Genomic DNA, 14,685 nt, shown 5'->3' on the forward strand with positions numbered 1-14,685 from the left:
GGAGGAGGAAAAGGGGAAAGATAAAAGGGAAAAAGGGTGGGGAAAGGGAAAAAGGGTGGGGGAAAAGCAGAAAAAGGAAAAAGGAAGGAAAAGGAAAAGTCCCCGCCATGTCCAGAGCAATGTCCATGTCTTTGTCACCTCCAGAGTGACATCTCTGTGTTTTGTCACCTCCAAAGACCTTTGTCCCCAGCACCTCCACATCGACCCCTCCATGTTCCTGTCACCTCCAGAGCCATCTCCGTGTCCCCAACACCTCCTTAGGGACACCTCCATGTCCCTGTCACCACCACAATCAGTGTCCCCAACACTTCCGCACCTCCATTTCCCTGTAACCTCCAGAGCCATCTCCGTGTCCCCAACACCTCTTGAGCGAGATCTCCATGTCCCTGTCACCTGCACAGTGACACCTCCCTGTCCTTGTCACCTCCAAACCAACACCTGTGTCTTTGTCACCTCCAGGGCATCACCTCTGTGTCACTGTCACCTCCAGAGCTCTGTGTCCTTGTCACCTACACAGCAAAATCTGTGTCCCCAACATCACCTCCAGAGCCACCCATGGGTCCTTGTCACCTCCAGAATCAGTGTCCCCAGCACTGCCACAGCCACATGTCCCTGTCACCTCCAGAGTGACACCTCCACATCCCTGTCACCTCCACAGTGACACCTCCATGTCCTTGTCACCTCCACAGTGACAGGACACCGATGTTGGTTTAGAGGTGACACCTCTGTCTCTTTGTCACCGCCACAGTGACACGTCCACATCCCTGTCACTTCCTGAGTGACATGTCCTTATTCCTGTCACCTGCACAGTGACACCTCCCTGTCCCTGTCACCTCCAAACCAACACCTGTGCCTTTGTCACCTCCAGGGCATCACCTCTGTGTCACTGTCACCTCCAGAGCTCTGTGTCCTTGTCACCTGCACAGCAAAATCTGTGTCCCCAATGTCACCTCCAGAGCCACCCATGTCCCATTGTCACCTCCAGAATCAGTGTCCTCAACACTGCCACAGCACCATGTCCCTGTCACCTCCCAACCAACCCCTGAGTTCTGCAGGTGACAGTGACACAGAGGTGACACTGTGGGGGTGACAGGGACACCAAGGCTTTGCTGGGAAGGTGCTGGGGACACAGGTGTTGGTATGGAGGTGACAAGGACAGGGAGGTGTCACTGTGCAGGTGACAGGAACAAGGAGATGTCACTCAGGAGGTGACAAGGACACAGGTGTGGCTCTGGAGGTGGCAAGGCCATGGAACTGTGTCACTGTCACCTCCAGAATCAGTGTCCCCAACACTGCCACAGCTCCATGTCCCTGTCACCTCCAGTGACAGCTCCACATCCCCGTCACCTCCACAGTGACAGCTCTGTGTCCTTGTCACCTCCACAGTGACAGTTCCATGTCCTTGTCACCTCCACAGTCACTGGTGTTGGTTTAGAGGTGCCATCTCTGTCTCTTTGTCACCGCCACAGTGACACGTCCACATCCCTGTCACTTCCTGAGTGACATGTCCTTGTTCCTGTCACCTGCACAGTGACACCTCCCTGTCCTTGTCACCTCCAAACCAACACCTGTGTCTTTGTCACCTCCAGAGTTCTGTGTCCTTGTCACCTGCAAAATCTGTGTCCCCAATGTCACCTACAGAGCCACCCACGTCCTCATGTCACCTCCAGAATCAGTGTCCCCAGCACTGCCACAGCTCCATGGCCTTGTCACCTCTTGACCAGCACCTGTGTCCCTGTCACCTCCAGAGTGACACCTCCATATCCCTGTCACCTCCACAGTGACAGCCCTGTGTCCTTGTCACCTCCACAGTGACAGTTTCCTGTCCTTGTCACCTCCAAACCAACACCCACGTCCCTGTCACCTCCAGGGCATCACCTCTGTGTCATTGTCACCTACAGAGCTCTGTGTCCTTGTCACCTGCACAGCAAAATCTGTGTCGCAAACGTCACCTCCAGAGTCACCCATGTCCTCATGTCACCTCCAGAATCAGTGTCCCCAGCACTGTCACAGCACTATGTCCCTGTCACCTCCAGAGTGACAGCTCCACATCCCTGTCACCTCCACAGTGACAATTTTGTGTCCTTGTCACCTCCACAGTGACAGCTCCATGGCCTTGTCACCTCCAAACCAACACCTGTGTCTTTGTCACCTCCAGAGTGACACCTCCATGTCCTTGTCACCTCCACAGTGACAGGACACCGGTGTTGGTTTAGAGGTGACACCTCTGTCTCTTTGTCACCACCACAGTGACACGTCCACACCCCTATCACTTCCTGAGTGACAGCTCCTTATTCATGTCACCTGCACAGTGACACCTTCCTGTCCTTGTCACCTCCAAACCAACGCCTGTGTCCCTGTCACCTCCAGGGCATCACCTCTGTGTCACTGTCACCTCCAGAGCTCTGTGTCCTTGTCACCTGCACAGCAAAATCTGTGTCCCCAATGTCACCTCCAGAGCCACCCATGTGTCCATGTCACCTCCACAATCAGTGTCCCCAACACCGCCACAGTTCCATGGTATTTTCACCTCCCGTCCAACCCCGTTGTCCCCGGAGTGACATTTGTGTCCTTGTCACCTCCAGAATCTTTGTCACCTCCAAACCAACACCACCAGGTCCCTGTCACCTGTAAGCCAACGCCTTTGTATCCCTGTCACCTCCAAACCAGCACCCGTGTCCTTGTCACCTCCAGAATCAGTGTCCCCAACACTTCTACAGCTCCACAGCCTTGTCACTTCCTGAGTGACACCTCCATGTCCCTGGCACCTTCACAGTGACACCTCTGTGTCCCTGTCACCTCCACAGTGACACAACCACATCCCTGTCACCTCCACAGTGACACCTCCACATCCCTTTCACCACCACAGTGACAGGACACAGGTGCTGGTTGAAAGGTGACACCTCTGTGTCCCTGCCACCTCCACAGACACCTGCATGTCCCTGTCACCTCCAGAGTGACATCTGTCTCCTTGTCACCTCCACAGCAACACCTCAATGTCCCTGTCATCTGCACAGTGACACAGTGTCACCTCCACAGTGACACCTCAATGTCCTTGTCACCTGCACAGCAACACCTCTGTGTCCCTGTCTCCTCCATCTCCTTGTCACCTGTACAGTGACACCTCCATGTCCTTGTCACCTACACAGTGACATCAGTGTCCCTGTCACTTCCACAGCAACACCTGCATGTCCCTGTCACATCCAGAGTGACATCTCTGTCTCCTTGTCACTTCCACAGCAACACCTGCATGTCCCTGTCACCATCCCAGTGACAACTGTGTCCCTGTCACCTCCACAGTGACACCTCCATGTCCCTGTCAGCTCCACGGGGACACCTGCATGTCCCTGTCACCTTCACAGTGACATCTGTCACCCTGTCACCTCACACCCCCCGCCATCGACTGAGATAAATTTTCCCTTTAATTTTTAGAGGGAAAAAATCCCAAAAAAATCCCAGCCCCACTTTAAAGACGTCACTGCAGCCGAAGTGGAAACGGCTCCAACCCTCCCTTCCCAAAAGTCCCGCAGGGTGAGGGTCCTGGGTGATCCAGAGGGATCCCAGATCCCGAGGATTTGGGGATTGAGGGATTGCCCCGCGTTGGATTTCCCAGCCCTGGGCCAGGCCGGGCGCGCTCGGCTCGCGTCACCCGCCGGGAGCAAAGGTGTGCCGGAGCCTCTGGAATGTGGAATGTGGAATTCTGCATCCGGCTGCCGCTGGATCCCAGCCCGCAGGAGTTCAGGTTAACGATTAAACCTCCGGGAGCCATTCCAGAGGAGGCTGGGAGAGCTGGGAATGCGCAGTTGGAGCAGGGAAGGATCCAGGGAATCCTCGGGAAGGGAAAGGAGAGCTGGGATTTGGGAAAGGGCTGGAGCGGCAGGAGCCAGGGAATGGCTCCCACTGGGAATGGGGAGCTTGGGAAGGAATTCCCAGCCGGGCTGGAATTCCCAGAGAAACCCTGGGTCCCTGGGAGTGCCTATGGGTGAGTTTGGATCACCCTGGAGTATTGGGATTGGGTTGAAGGTCCATGGATCCCATCCAAACCATTCCAGGATTCTGGGATCCACGACACTCAGGATCCACCCCAAGGGATTTTTATGGAATTCGGGGATGGAAAAGGGAAGGGAGACCCTTCCTGGAGTCCCAAATTCCCAGTGAAGCCCCTGGATCCCAAAATTCCTTCCCAGAGAGGAGTCGGGATGGGGATGGATCCAATCCCAGGCTGGGAGAGCTGGGAATGTGCAGCTGGAACAGGCAAGGATCCAGGGAATTCTCGGGAAGGGAAAGGAGAGCTGGGATTTGGGAAAGGGCTGGAGGGGCAGGAGCCAGGGAATGGTTTCTACTGGGAAAGGGGAGCTTGGGAAGGAATTCCTGGCTGGGCTGGAATTCCCAGAGAATCCCTGGGAGCACCCAAGGAAATTTGGATCACCCTGGGATAGCGGGTTTGGATTTAAGGTCGTTCTCACCCCAACCCATTTTGGGATTTTTTTCATTCTCTCCGTTCGGTTTTGTTTTATTTTTTCCCCTCACCTCGGGGTTTTGGGGTTTTTGTTCTTTCCCCCCCGGGGCCTCCGGGCCGGCTCTGCAGGAAGCCACATCCTTTGCACAATGCGGTGACACTCGGGCCTTGTCCCCTCCCCAGGTGGCCGCACCAGCGGCCTGGGACAGCCAGCTCCCTCCCCCAAGGCCTCGTCCCTTCCTGTCCCCAAAACCGATCCCAACAAAACCCAGATGAGTGGGAATGATCCCAAACCCAGCCCTGGGAACAGCGATAAGACGGCCACGGATGGTTTTTTAGGGAATGTGGGACCAAAATATTCCATTTATGGGATTTTTTTTTTTAATTCCCGGATTTCTCCCTCGCAGCCCCGTTCCCATGGGGACATCAAGGCTGCGATGTCCCCTGGGTGTCCCGTGCTGGGAACGGGATGCTGGGATCATCCCATGGAAAATCCCATGGAATATCCCAGGGAGAACTCGCGGCAGCGCCCTCATGGCCCGAGACGGGGACATCAGGGGACATCGAGGGGACATCAACATCCTCACAAACCCCGCAGGAACACGTGGGACAATCCCGTCCTCCCCCAACCATCCCAGATTTCCCCATCCCAGTATCTCCCAGTTCCACACCTGGAAAAGCTGGAAAGGCGTCCCTGTCTGTGACAGCCTGACCCCGTCTTGTCGCCGTCGCTGTCACCTGCCCTCGGCCTTGGGGACACAACCCCGAGCTCCCCGTGACGCAACCCTCGGGGCGCGGAGGCGACACTGAGGAAACGGAACCGAGCCTGGCGCTGCCACCAACGTCCCCTCCCTGCCCCCACCGTGTCCCCTCCTGTCCCCCCGTGTCCCCTCCTGTCCCCTCCTCGCCCTCACGGTGCCACCGCCGAAGTCCCCGCGGGGCCACCTCCCGCACCAGGAAGTCGCCCCGGTGGCTCCCGGACAAGTTCGGGTCCCCCCGCCCGGTGTCGCCGAGCCGGGCCGCGGGTGGCACCTCGGCGACACTTCGGTGTGTCCCCTGTCCCCTCTCCGGGCGCGGTCCCCTCGGGAATTCTCCGGGATGGGCTTTCCCGGGATCCGCCAGGTGAGGGGTTGGTCCCGGCGGCGTTCGCGGGATGCGGAATCCCCGGGATGCGGAATTCCCGGGATGGGGAATCCCCGGGGGCGAGCGGCACTTACGGAGGGCTGGCCGCTGTCCCCGCTGTCCCCTCGGGTGGCCCCTGGGATGGCCCAGGTGGCCCCGCTGTCCCCGCTGTCGCCAAGCGCGCGCTGGCGGCGCTTCCTGCTGTGACTGACGCGGGTGCGCAGAGGACGGGACCCGGAACCGGCACCGGGACCGGCATCAGAACCGGCACCAGGACTGGCACCGAGACCTAGAACCGGCACCGGAATCCGGCACCGAGACCTAGAACCGGCACCGGGACCCGGCACCGAGACCGGCACCCGGGACCCAGAACCGGCACCAGCACCAGACAGCGGCACTGGGACCCAGGACCCAGAACCGGGACCCAGGACCCAGAACCGGGACCCGACAGCGGCAGCGGAACCGGCATCAGCACCGGTACCCAGAACCGGTACCGGGAACCCAGAACTGGCATCTGACACCGGAACCGGCACCCAGGACACCCAACAGTGGCACCGGGACCCGTGACCCAGCACTTGACTACGGAACCAGAGCCAGCACTCAGACCCAGAACTGGAACTTGACAGCAGGACTTGGCACCAGAACCGGCACCCGACACCAGAACCAGGATCCGGCACCGGGGCAGGCACCCAGCACCTGACAGCGGCACGGGAACCAGCTCCAGGACCCAGCACCTGACACCGGGACCTGGCACTCAGCACTCAACACCAGCACCGGCACCAGGTCCCAGAACCCAACAGTGACACCAGAACCGGACCAGAACCAGGACCAGCACACAAGACTGGAACTGGGACCAGAACCAAGACTGGCACTGGGACCCAGCACTCAGCGACAACACTGGAACCAGCACCAGGACTGGGACCCAGCACACAACAATGGTATCAGGACCAGAACCAGGACCCAACACCCAGCACCCAACACCAGAACCAGCACCAAGACCAGGACTCAGAACTGGCACCCAGAACCGGGACCCAGCACCCAACACCAGGATTGGGACCAGAACCAGGACACAGAACTGGGACCCAGCACCCAACAAGGGCACCAGAACCAGAACTGAGACCAAGAACTGGGACCCAGCACAAAACACCGGAACCAGCACCAGGACTAGGACCCAGAACCAGGACCCAGCACCCAACACCGGTATCGGGACCCGAACCGGGACCCAGCACCAACACCAGAACCAGTGCCCAGAACCGGCACCGGACGCTCCCGGTGCCGCTGGAATTCCCGTTCCCCTCCAGTCCCCAAATCGCAGACCGTGCCCAGCGATGCTGCGATCCCAAAGCTCCTCTGCTGGGTGGGAATGGGATGTGGGAATGCTGCAGGAATTTTGGGAATGGGAGGACCCGGGACTCACCCCGGAGCTCATCCCCTCATTCCTGCATCCAAACCGGAGCCATCCCGCGGGATCCTGGCTCCATCCAGGCAAAACCGAACCCCGGGAGCAGGGAGCCGAACCCGGGCTGAGTCACCATTCCCGGGCTCTGATTCCAGCCCTTCCCGATCCATGCAGGAATTCCAGTGACTCATGGGATCCGCGTTTCCCAGGGAACAGCCAGGAGCAGCCCCCACAGCCCCCCCACCCTCCAAACCAGTGAATTCCCACTGGGTAAACTGGGAATGGGGACGGGAGATCCCCGAGGGATCATCCACAGGGATCCGACTGCCTCGAGTGGTTTGGGGGGAAAGGATCTTAAATCCCATCCCATTCCAACCCCGGCACCTCCAGGACCTCAGGGTGATCCAAATCCACCGTTGGATGCTCCCAGGGATTCTCTGGGAACTCTAGCCCAGCCAGGAATTCTTTCCCAAGCTCCCCTTTCTCAGTGGAAGCCATTCCCTGGCTCCTGCCCCTCCAGCCCTTTCCCAAATCCCAGCTCTCCCTTCCGATTCCCATTGTTCCATAGGGTTATTCCCCACTCCTGGTGGTTATTCCGCCTTTTCCAGAGTGGGAAAACATCCAAGTGGGTGGAGTTAAGAGGAAGGTTGGGCAGAGACCCAAATCCCAACTGCATCCCATCGCTTCCCAATCCCAGCTTCCCTGCATCCCATTTTCCATGTTTCCAGCCTCCTGCTGCATCCCATTTTCCTGTGCTCCCCATTTCCTCTTTCATCCCACTTTCCCTGATTGCCATTTTCCATGCTTCCCATCTCTCCCGGCTTCCCAATTCCACCTGTATCCCATTTTCCCTGTATCCTTTTTCTCCTGCTTCCCAACTCCACCTGCATCCCGTCTCCTTGCGCTCCCCATTTTCCCTGCTTCCCATCTCCTCTGCTTCCCATTTTCCCTGCATCCCATCTTTCTTGTATCCCGTTTTCCCACACTTCCCAATTTTCTTGCATCCCATCTCCCCCTGCATTCCATCTGCTCCAACTCCTCATTTTCCCCTGCATCCCATTTCTCCTGCTTCCCATGTCCCCTGCTTCCCATTTTCCCTGTTTCCCACCTGCACCTGCATCCCATTTTCCCTTCATCCCATTTTCCCTTCATCCCATTTTCCCATCTCCCTCTGCATCCTATTTCCACCTGTATCCCATTTTCCCTGCTTCCCATTTCCCTGCATCCCATTTTCCCACACTTCCCATTTCTCTTGTATCCCATTTTCACCTCCACCTACATTCCATTTTCTCTGCTTCCCATTTTCCCTGCATCCCATTTTCCCTGTATCCCACTTCCCCCTGCATCCCATTTTCCCTGTTTCCCATCTCTCCCTGCTTCCCATTTCCATCAGTATCCCGTTTTTCCTGCATCCCACCTCTCTTGCATTCCATTTTCCCTGTATCCCATCTCCTCCCTGTTCTTCCCTGCATCCCATTTTCCCTGCTTCCCATCTCATTTGCTTTCCAGCTCCCCCTGCTTCCCTTTTCCACCTGTATCCCATCTCTCTTGTATCCCATTTTCCCATATTTCCAATTTTCCCTTCATTCTATCTCCTCTGCATCCCATTTTTCCTGCATCCCATTTTTCCTGTATCCCATTTTCCCTCTATCCCATCTCCTCCAGCTCCCTGTTTTTCCCTGCATCCCTTCTTTCCCCACATCCCCTCTCCCCCCGAGCAGCCTCTTCCCAGGAATCCAACCTTTTCCCAGGAATCCGCCCCCAGGAATCCCACGCGCTGGGAATGACTCAGGATCAGAGAGAACAGGGAAGGAGCTCCGTGTTCCCGATGTTCCCGAGCCGGGAATGGATTCAGGCCCGACCATCTGGGAAGGAAAAGCTTCTCCAGGTGGGAACAGCCTTAGGAAGCAGGTCCTGGAATTCCAGGAAGCTCCCGGGAAGCTCAGGGATCCTCAATCCCACGGTTTTTGGGGGTTTTTTTTGGCTGTTGGGAACGTGATTCCTAATCCATAAAACCTCTGGAATTCCGGCTGGCTGATCCCAGCCTCCTCATTCCCAGCCCTGCAGCCAATCCCAGGAATTCCGTGGGACCCCATCATTCCATGGGACCCCATCTTTCCCCTATTCCCATCATTCCCATGTATTCATCAGTCCCAGTTGTCCATCATTCCCAGATACCACTCATTCCCACAGATCCCTCATTCCCATTATCCCATCATTCCCATATTTCCATCATTCCCATATTCCCATCAGAAATCCCACTGATCCCCCATTTTCCCATCATTCCCACATGTCCATCATTCCCATTTCCCCATCATTCCCCTATTTCCATAATTCTCATTTTCCCATCATTCCCATATTCCCTCATTCCTGTATTACCATAATTCCCACATCCCCACCATTCCCACATATCCACCATCCCCATCTTTCCCACGTGTCCCACATCAATCCCTTAATCCCCAAATCCCCTTTTTCATCTAAAATCCCATTCCCACTTTTTTTTCTTGGGAACCTTTCCTGCTTGGAATCACCCCAAATCAAACAACTCCCTGTATTTATATCGATTTTCCAGGCTCAATCCCTCGCTGGAAAATGTTGGATCACACCTGGAGACCCCAAGGCTGGGGTTGGGATCCCACTGGGACAAAAGCAGAGAAAATTCAGATCCCAGCAAACTTCCATGGAATCCACAGTCCTGGGAATAATTTCTATTTTCCTGGGATGTAACAACTCCACCCCTCCAAATATCCTGGTTTTTCTGGGAATCCCATCCAAGGCTCCTTCCTGGTGCTTCCCACCCTCCCTGGGAAGTGGCAGCCGGGATTTTCCTGTCATATTTTGGGATTTTGCTGTTCGATCCCAGGATTTTCCCGTCAGATTTTGAGATTTTGCCATCAGATTTTGGGATTTTCCTGTTGGATCCCAGAATCTTCCTGTCAGATTTTGGGGTTTTCCCGTTGGATCCCAGAATTTTCCCGTTGGGTCCCAGGATTTTCCCCATCAGATTCTGGCGTTTTCCTGTCAGATTCTGGGATTTTCCTGTTGGATCCCAGGATATTCCTGTCAGATTTTGGGATTTTGCCATCAGATCCCGGGATTTTGCCGGAAGGGATTTTTGGGGCCGTTTTTGGCCCCAGCTCCGGAGTTTTCCGATGTTTCCCGGGGGCTGTCGGGAGCCTCGGCTTCTTCCTGTTCCCCTTTTTCTGCTGCTTCCTCAGACGGCCTCTCCATGATCTCAATGTTCCGTCCTTTCCGGGATCCTTCCTGGGATCCTTCCTGGGATCCTTCCTGGGATTCCACCTGGGATCCTTCCCTGCTTTTCCAGGATCCTTCTCGGGATTGTTCCCAGGATCCATCCCTGTTCTTTTTGGGGATCCTTCCTGGGATCCTTCCTGGATTCACCCCTGTCCTTCCTGGGATCCATCTCCATCCTTCCCAGGATCCTTCCTGGAATCCTTCCCAGGATCCTTCCTGGGATCCTTTTCAGGATCCATCCTGCAATCCAGCCCTGTTTTTCCACCCCTGTTCTTCCTGGGATCCATCCCCATCCTTTCCAGGATCCATTCCCATCATTTTCAGGGTCGTTCCTGGATCCATCTCTGTCCTTTCCAGGATCTTTCCTGGGATCTTTCCCAGGATCCATCCCCCTTCTTTCTGAGATCCTTCCTACGATTCTTCCTGGGATCCATTCCTGTCCTTCCCAGGATCCATCCTGAGGGAAAACGCAGCCAAACCAGTGGGATTTTCCCCATGGGAAAACCTCCTTTTATCCATGTGGGATTTTCCTACTGGTTATCCCAGGTTTTACCCAGATGGAAAATTCCCAGATTTCCAGCTTCATCTGCCAGGAAAAAAGCCAGAGGATTCCGACACTGCATCCCCAGCCCTTGGAAAAGCTGGAGGATATCCTGGAGGTCGGGATTTGCATCCTGCTCCTGGGATTTCTCACCTGCAGCACCTCCGAGATTCCCAAATCCTTCCCGATTCCTGGTCAGACATTCCCAGCCACTTCCAACCCCCCAGGACTTTCCCCAATCCCTGTCTGAGGGTCAGACATTCCCTGGGTATCCCAATCCCAGTGATCCGGCAGCGGGATCATCCTCACGGATCCCAAGGGAATTTCTGGATCCACCAAAACCCAACGGATCCACAACATTCCAAATTCCTGCTTCCCTGCTCTGGGAAAAACCTCGATTCCAGCAGATCCCAGGGATTTCCCGACCCTCATCTCTCATATTCCCGAATTCCCCACGCCACCTCCAGGATCCCCCCCAAGAGCTCATCCCGGTTTTCCCACCTACCCGGAATGTTGGGAAGGGGATCCTGCTCCCATTCCCTCGGCTCTTCCCGGCTTTTCCCGAGGCTGGGAAGCGGCTCTCACCTTCCCGCTGGATCCCGCTGGGATCGGATCCCGGCGGGTGCCGCGATCACTTCCAGAAAACTCTTCCCGAGAGGAAAAAGTGGGAAAGCAGGAAAAACTCCGGGATCCCCTCACCTGCATGGGGTGGGGGTGGGGATCCCACCTGTGTCCCGCAGAGTTTGGGGAATCAGCCGGGAATTCGATGGCGGATCCCAGGGAATCCCTCTCCAGGTGCGGGGGGATCCCGGGTGGATCCCGGGAAAAGCGGGAGCGGCTCCCGGAGCGCGGAAGGAGCCGGGGCAGGAAGGGGGAAGCGCGGGAGGCGGTCCCGGGGCGCCGCCACTCCCCCGGGAAGCGGCGGCACCTTCCCGATCCCGGGATCCCCGGGATGGATCCTTGGGATTCTGCCCGCGGGACGAGTCCCGATCCCGATCGTAGAACGGGAATGCTGCGAATTCCAGGAGGAAAAAAGGGAGGTGGGGAGCTCCTTATCCCAAAGTTTTGGGGTGGCTGCGATCTTGGGATGCGCTGGGAATTCCAGGTGGGAATTCCTGTGGATTTACAGTCCCTCATCCAGCCGGGATTCTCCCGGCCCAGAGGATCCTTCTCACTCCTGGGGTCCCCATGATCCTGGGAATTCTACCCCGAGGATCCTTCAGCGAGAAGGAATTCTAATCCCGACCCCGATCCCAGAGCGGTTTTGGGAATGCTGGGAATTCCAGGAGGAAAAGCCGGAGGTGGGGAGCTCCTCGTCCCAAAGTTTTGGGGTGGCTGCGTTCCCGAGATGCGCTGGGAATTCCAGGTGGGAATGGGGAAGCGAGGGGGGTGAGCGCTTCCCAAAATTCCAGGTGGGAATTCCCTGTGGATTTACAGCCCCTCATCCAGCCGGGATTCTCCCGACCCGGAGGATCCTTCCCTGCTTGGGATCCACCTGGGAATGGTGTCCAGGTTCATTGCCATTCCCGCTCCCTCTCCTTCCCTGCTGCTCCCAAATTTTCCCCGCTCCAGGTGGGACAAGTGACCCCTGAAAGATGGGAAGAAATCCCGAAGGAATGCGGAGCTCCCCCATTCCCCAAAACCCCCAATGAATTCCCGTTTTTTAGAATCTCACATCCTGGCTAATCCATCTTGATTTCACTTTTTAGGGACGCCAAATCCTTTTCCCGAGCGGATGAGGCACAGAATTCCCGGGATCTTGAACAAATCCCTCTCTCCGGAGCCGGGGAAATCCGAGATCACTTCCGTGGATCCCTGGATCCCCATTCCCATCCCTGGCACTTCCCGAGCTCCGGCAGCGCCTCTCCCACGCACGGAGATGCGCAATTCCCCCGCTCCGGCTCCGGCTGGATCCGCAGGGCCGGGAATCACCCCGGGAATTCATGGATTGGGGGAGAGGATCCCCAAAAAATCCCTCCGGGAATCTCCGCGGCGTTGGGACGGGAGCAGCATCCCTCCTCACCCTCCTCACCCTCCTCACCCTCCTCATCCTCCTCCCGCTCCATCCCTCATCCCCATCCCAGCCTCGCCCACACAAAGTTTGGGAGAAACCCTCGGGAAAAAACGCAGCTCCCGTTCCCCATCCCAAAATCCAGCCGCGATCCCAAATCCCGGCCCCATTCCCGGCGCGGACTCACAGGAGAACTGGCTGAGGAGGCGGCTGAGCCATCCCATGCTCCTTTTTTTCCTTTTTTTTTTTTTTTTTTTCCAAAGACGATCCCGTCGCTCCGGGAACGGCTCCCGGGAAACCGCAGCTCCCTCCCACCCCCCTCCCCGCTTCCCAAATCTCCCCTTTTCCATTGGCACGGAGAGCTGGGAATCAAAACCCGCCGGGATTTGTTCGCAGCGCCTCTCCCAGCATGGAATTCCGGCTCCAGGAAAAAATAATAAATTTAAAAAAAGGGATTCACTTACTTTTTCCAAGGGAAAGGTTGGAGCAGGGATGAGCTCCGGAGGATCCGGCCGGGATTTGGGAGCGGGAGAAGTTGGAGCCGCTTCCAGAGGGTTGGGATGGAGCTGTTCCCACTGCCGGGAATGCTGCGGGTGCCTGCTGCCATCTTCCGGCTGGAAAACCTGGAGCTGGAAAAATTCCACGCATCCCACTCCCCGTTTCCCGCAGCATTCCGAGGAATTCGGGCCTTCCCGGCCCTGGGAAGCTCCGGAGAATTCCAACAAGGCATGGAATTCCATGATTTCCTTGGATAATTCACTTCGGCTTGAGGTTTTAGGGGGTGGAAAGTTCATTTTTCCCAACCCAAATCTTGGAAAACAGCGGGAATGAGGGCGGGTGGAAGGGGTCAGGTCATGGGATCATCCCAGGGCGCTTTTCCCGATTTTCCTGATCCCTAGGGAGCAGTGGGATCGGGGCTGGGAAAGGGATTGGGGGTCAGGCCAAAAATCCGGGATTTTCCCTTTTTTTCCCATCTCAACATTCCTGGAGGGAATTTTTTGGAACAAAGGGAATGGGAGAGGGGTCGAGATATCCCAAAATCCAGCAGGGATAATTCCATAAATGATTCCCTGGAACATTCCTTGACCCTCCTCACCCCCCGCCAAACCAGCCCCATCAGGAGCGAAATTCCCTGGAAAAGGAACATTCCCTGGCATCTCGGGAAAGGAAAAGAGGAGGATTTGGGGAACCAGAGGTCGGGAAGGGCTGGAATTTTTTCCATGTGGGGCCCTGGCTGCGCCCCCCACCCCTCCCCTCCCCCCCATGTCCCATTCCCGGCCTCCTGTGATTTCCATGGAAACTGCGGATACAAATTCCATGGCAACCCCATGGCAACGCATCCCGGGGGCGGGAGAGGCCCGGGAATGCTGAGCGGGGAGAGATCTCTTCCCTGCCCTTCACGGAACCCGTGGAATTCCCAGGGGCTCTGGAGCTCGGCATGGGGAGAAGGGATTATCCCGGAGCCTGAGGAGGATGGAAAAGCTCATCCCAGGAATGGGGAGTGGGATCCGTGTCCTGGCATTCTCTGGGAATTCCAGCCCAGTCAGGAATTCCTTCCCAAACTCCCCTTTCCCAGTGGAAACCATTCGCTGGCTCCTGCCCCTCCAGCCCTTTCCCAAATCCCAGCTCTCCTTTCCCTCTGCAAAAGGTTCCCAGGATTCCCTGGATCCTTTCCTGATCCAGCCGCACATTCCCAGCTCTCCCAGCCTGACATTGGATCCATCCCCATCCTGAATCCTCTCCGGGAAGGAATTTTGGCATCCAGGGACCTCCCTGGGAATTCCGGACTCCAAGAAGGGCCTCCCTTCCCTTTTCCATCCCTGAATTCCATAAAAATCCCTCGGTAAGGATCCTGAGTGTCCTGGATCCTAGAATCCCCGACTAATTTAGGTGGGAAG

General features: G+C 56.6%; 1 protein-coding gene across 5 annotated transcripts in view; it reads right to left on the reverse strand.

Moving 5' to 3' along the window:
- Positions 1 to 13,884, reverse strand: part of PTK2B (protein tyrosine kinase 2 beta) — a 37,091-nt gene extending 23,207 nt beyond the window's left edge. For 2 of the 5 annotated variants that reach the window (XM_033055217.2, XM_033055216.2), the window contains exon 1: positions 13,252 to 13,884. In XM_033055217.2, the coding sequence (XP_032911108.1) occupies positions 13,252 to 13,459 (208 nt within the window). In that variant the 5' untranslated portion in view covers positions 13,460 to 13,884. Of the gene's footprint in view, positions 1 to 5,130; positions 5,235 to 5,676; positions 5,695 to 12,974; positions 13,039 to 13,251 lie in introns of those variants that run through there. The other 3 variants (XM_033055218.2, XM_033055219.2, XM_033055222.2) reach the window with 3 other exon arrangements.
- Positions 13,885 to 14,685: the final 801 nt, after the last annotated feature.

The sequence above is a fragment of the Catharus ustulatus genome, chromosome 3 (genome assembly GCF_009819885.2).
Source record: "Catharus ustulatus isolate bCatUst1 chromosome 3, bCatUst1.pri.v2, whole genome shotgun sequence".
NCBI classification, from domain to species: Eukaryota; Metazoa; Chordata; class Aves; order Passeriformes; family Turdidae; genus Catharus; species Catharus ustulatus.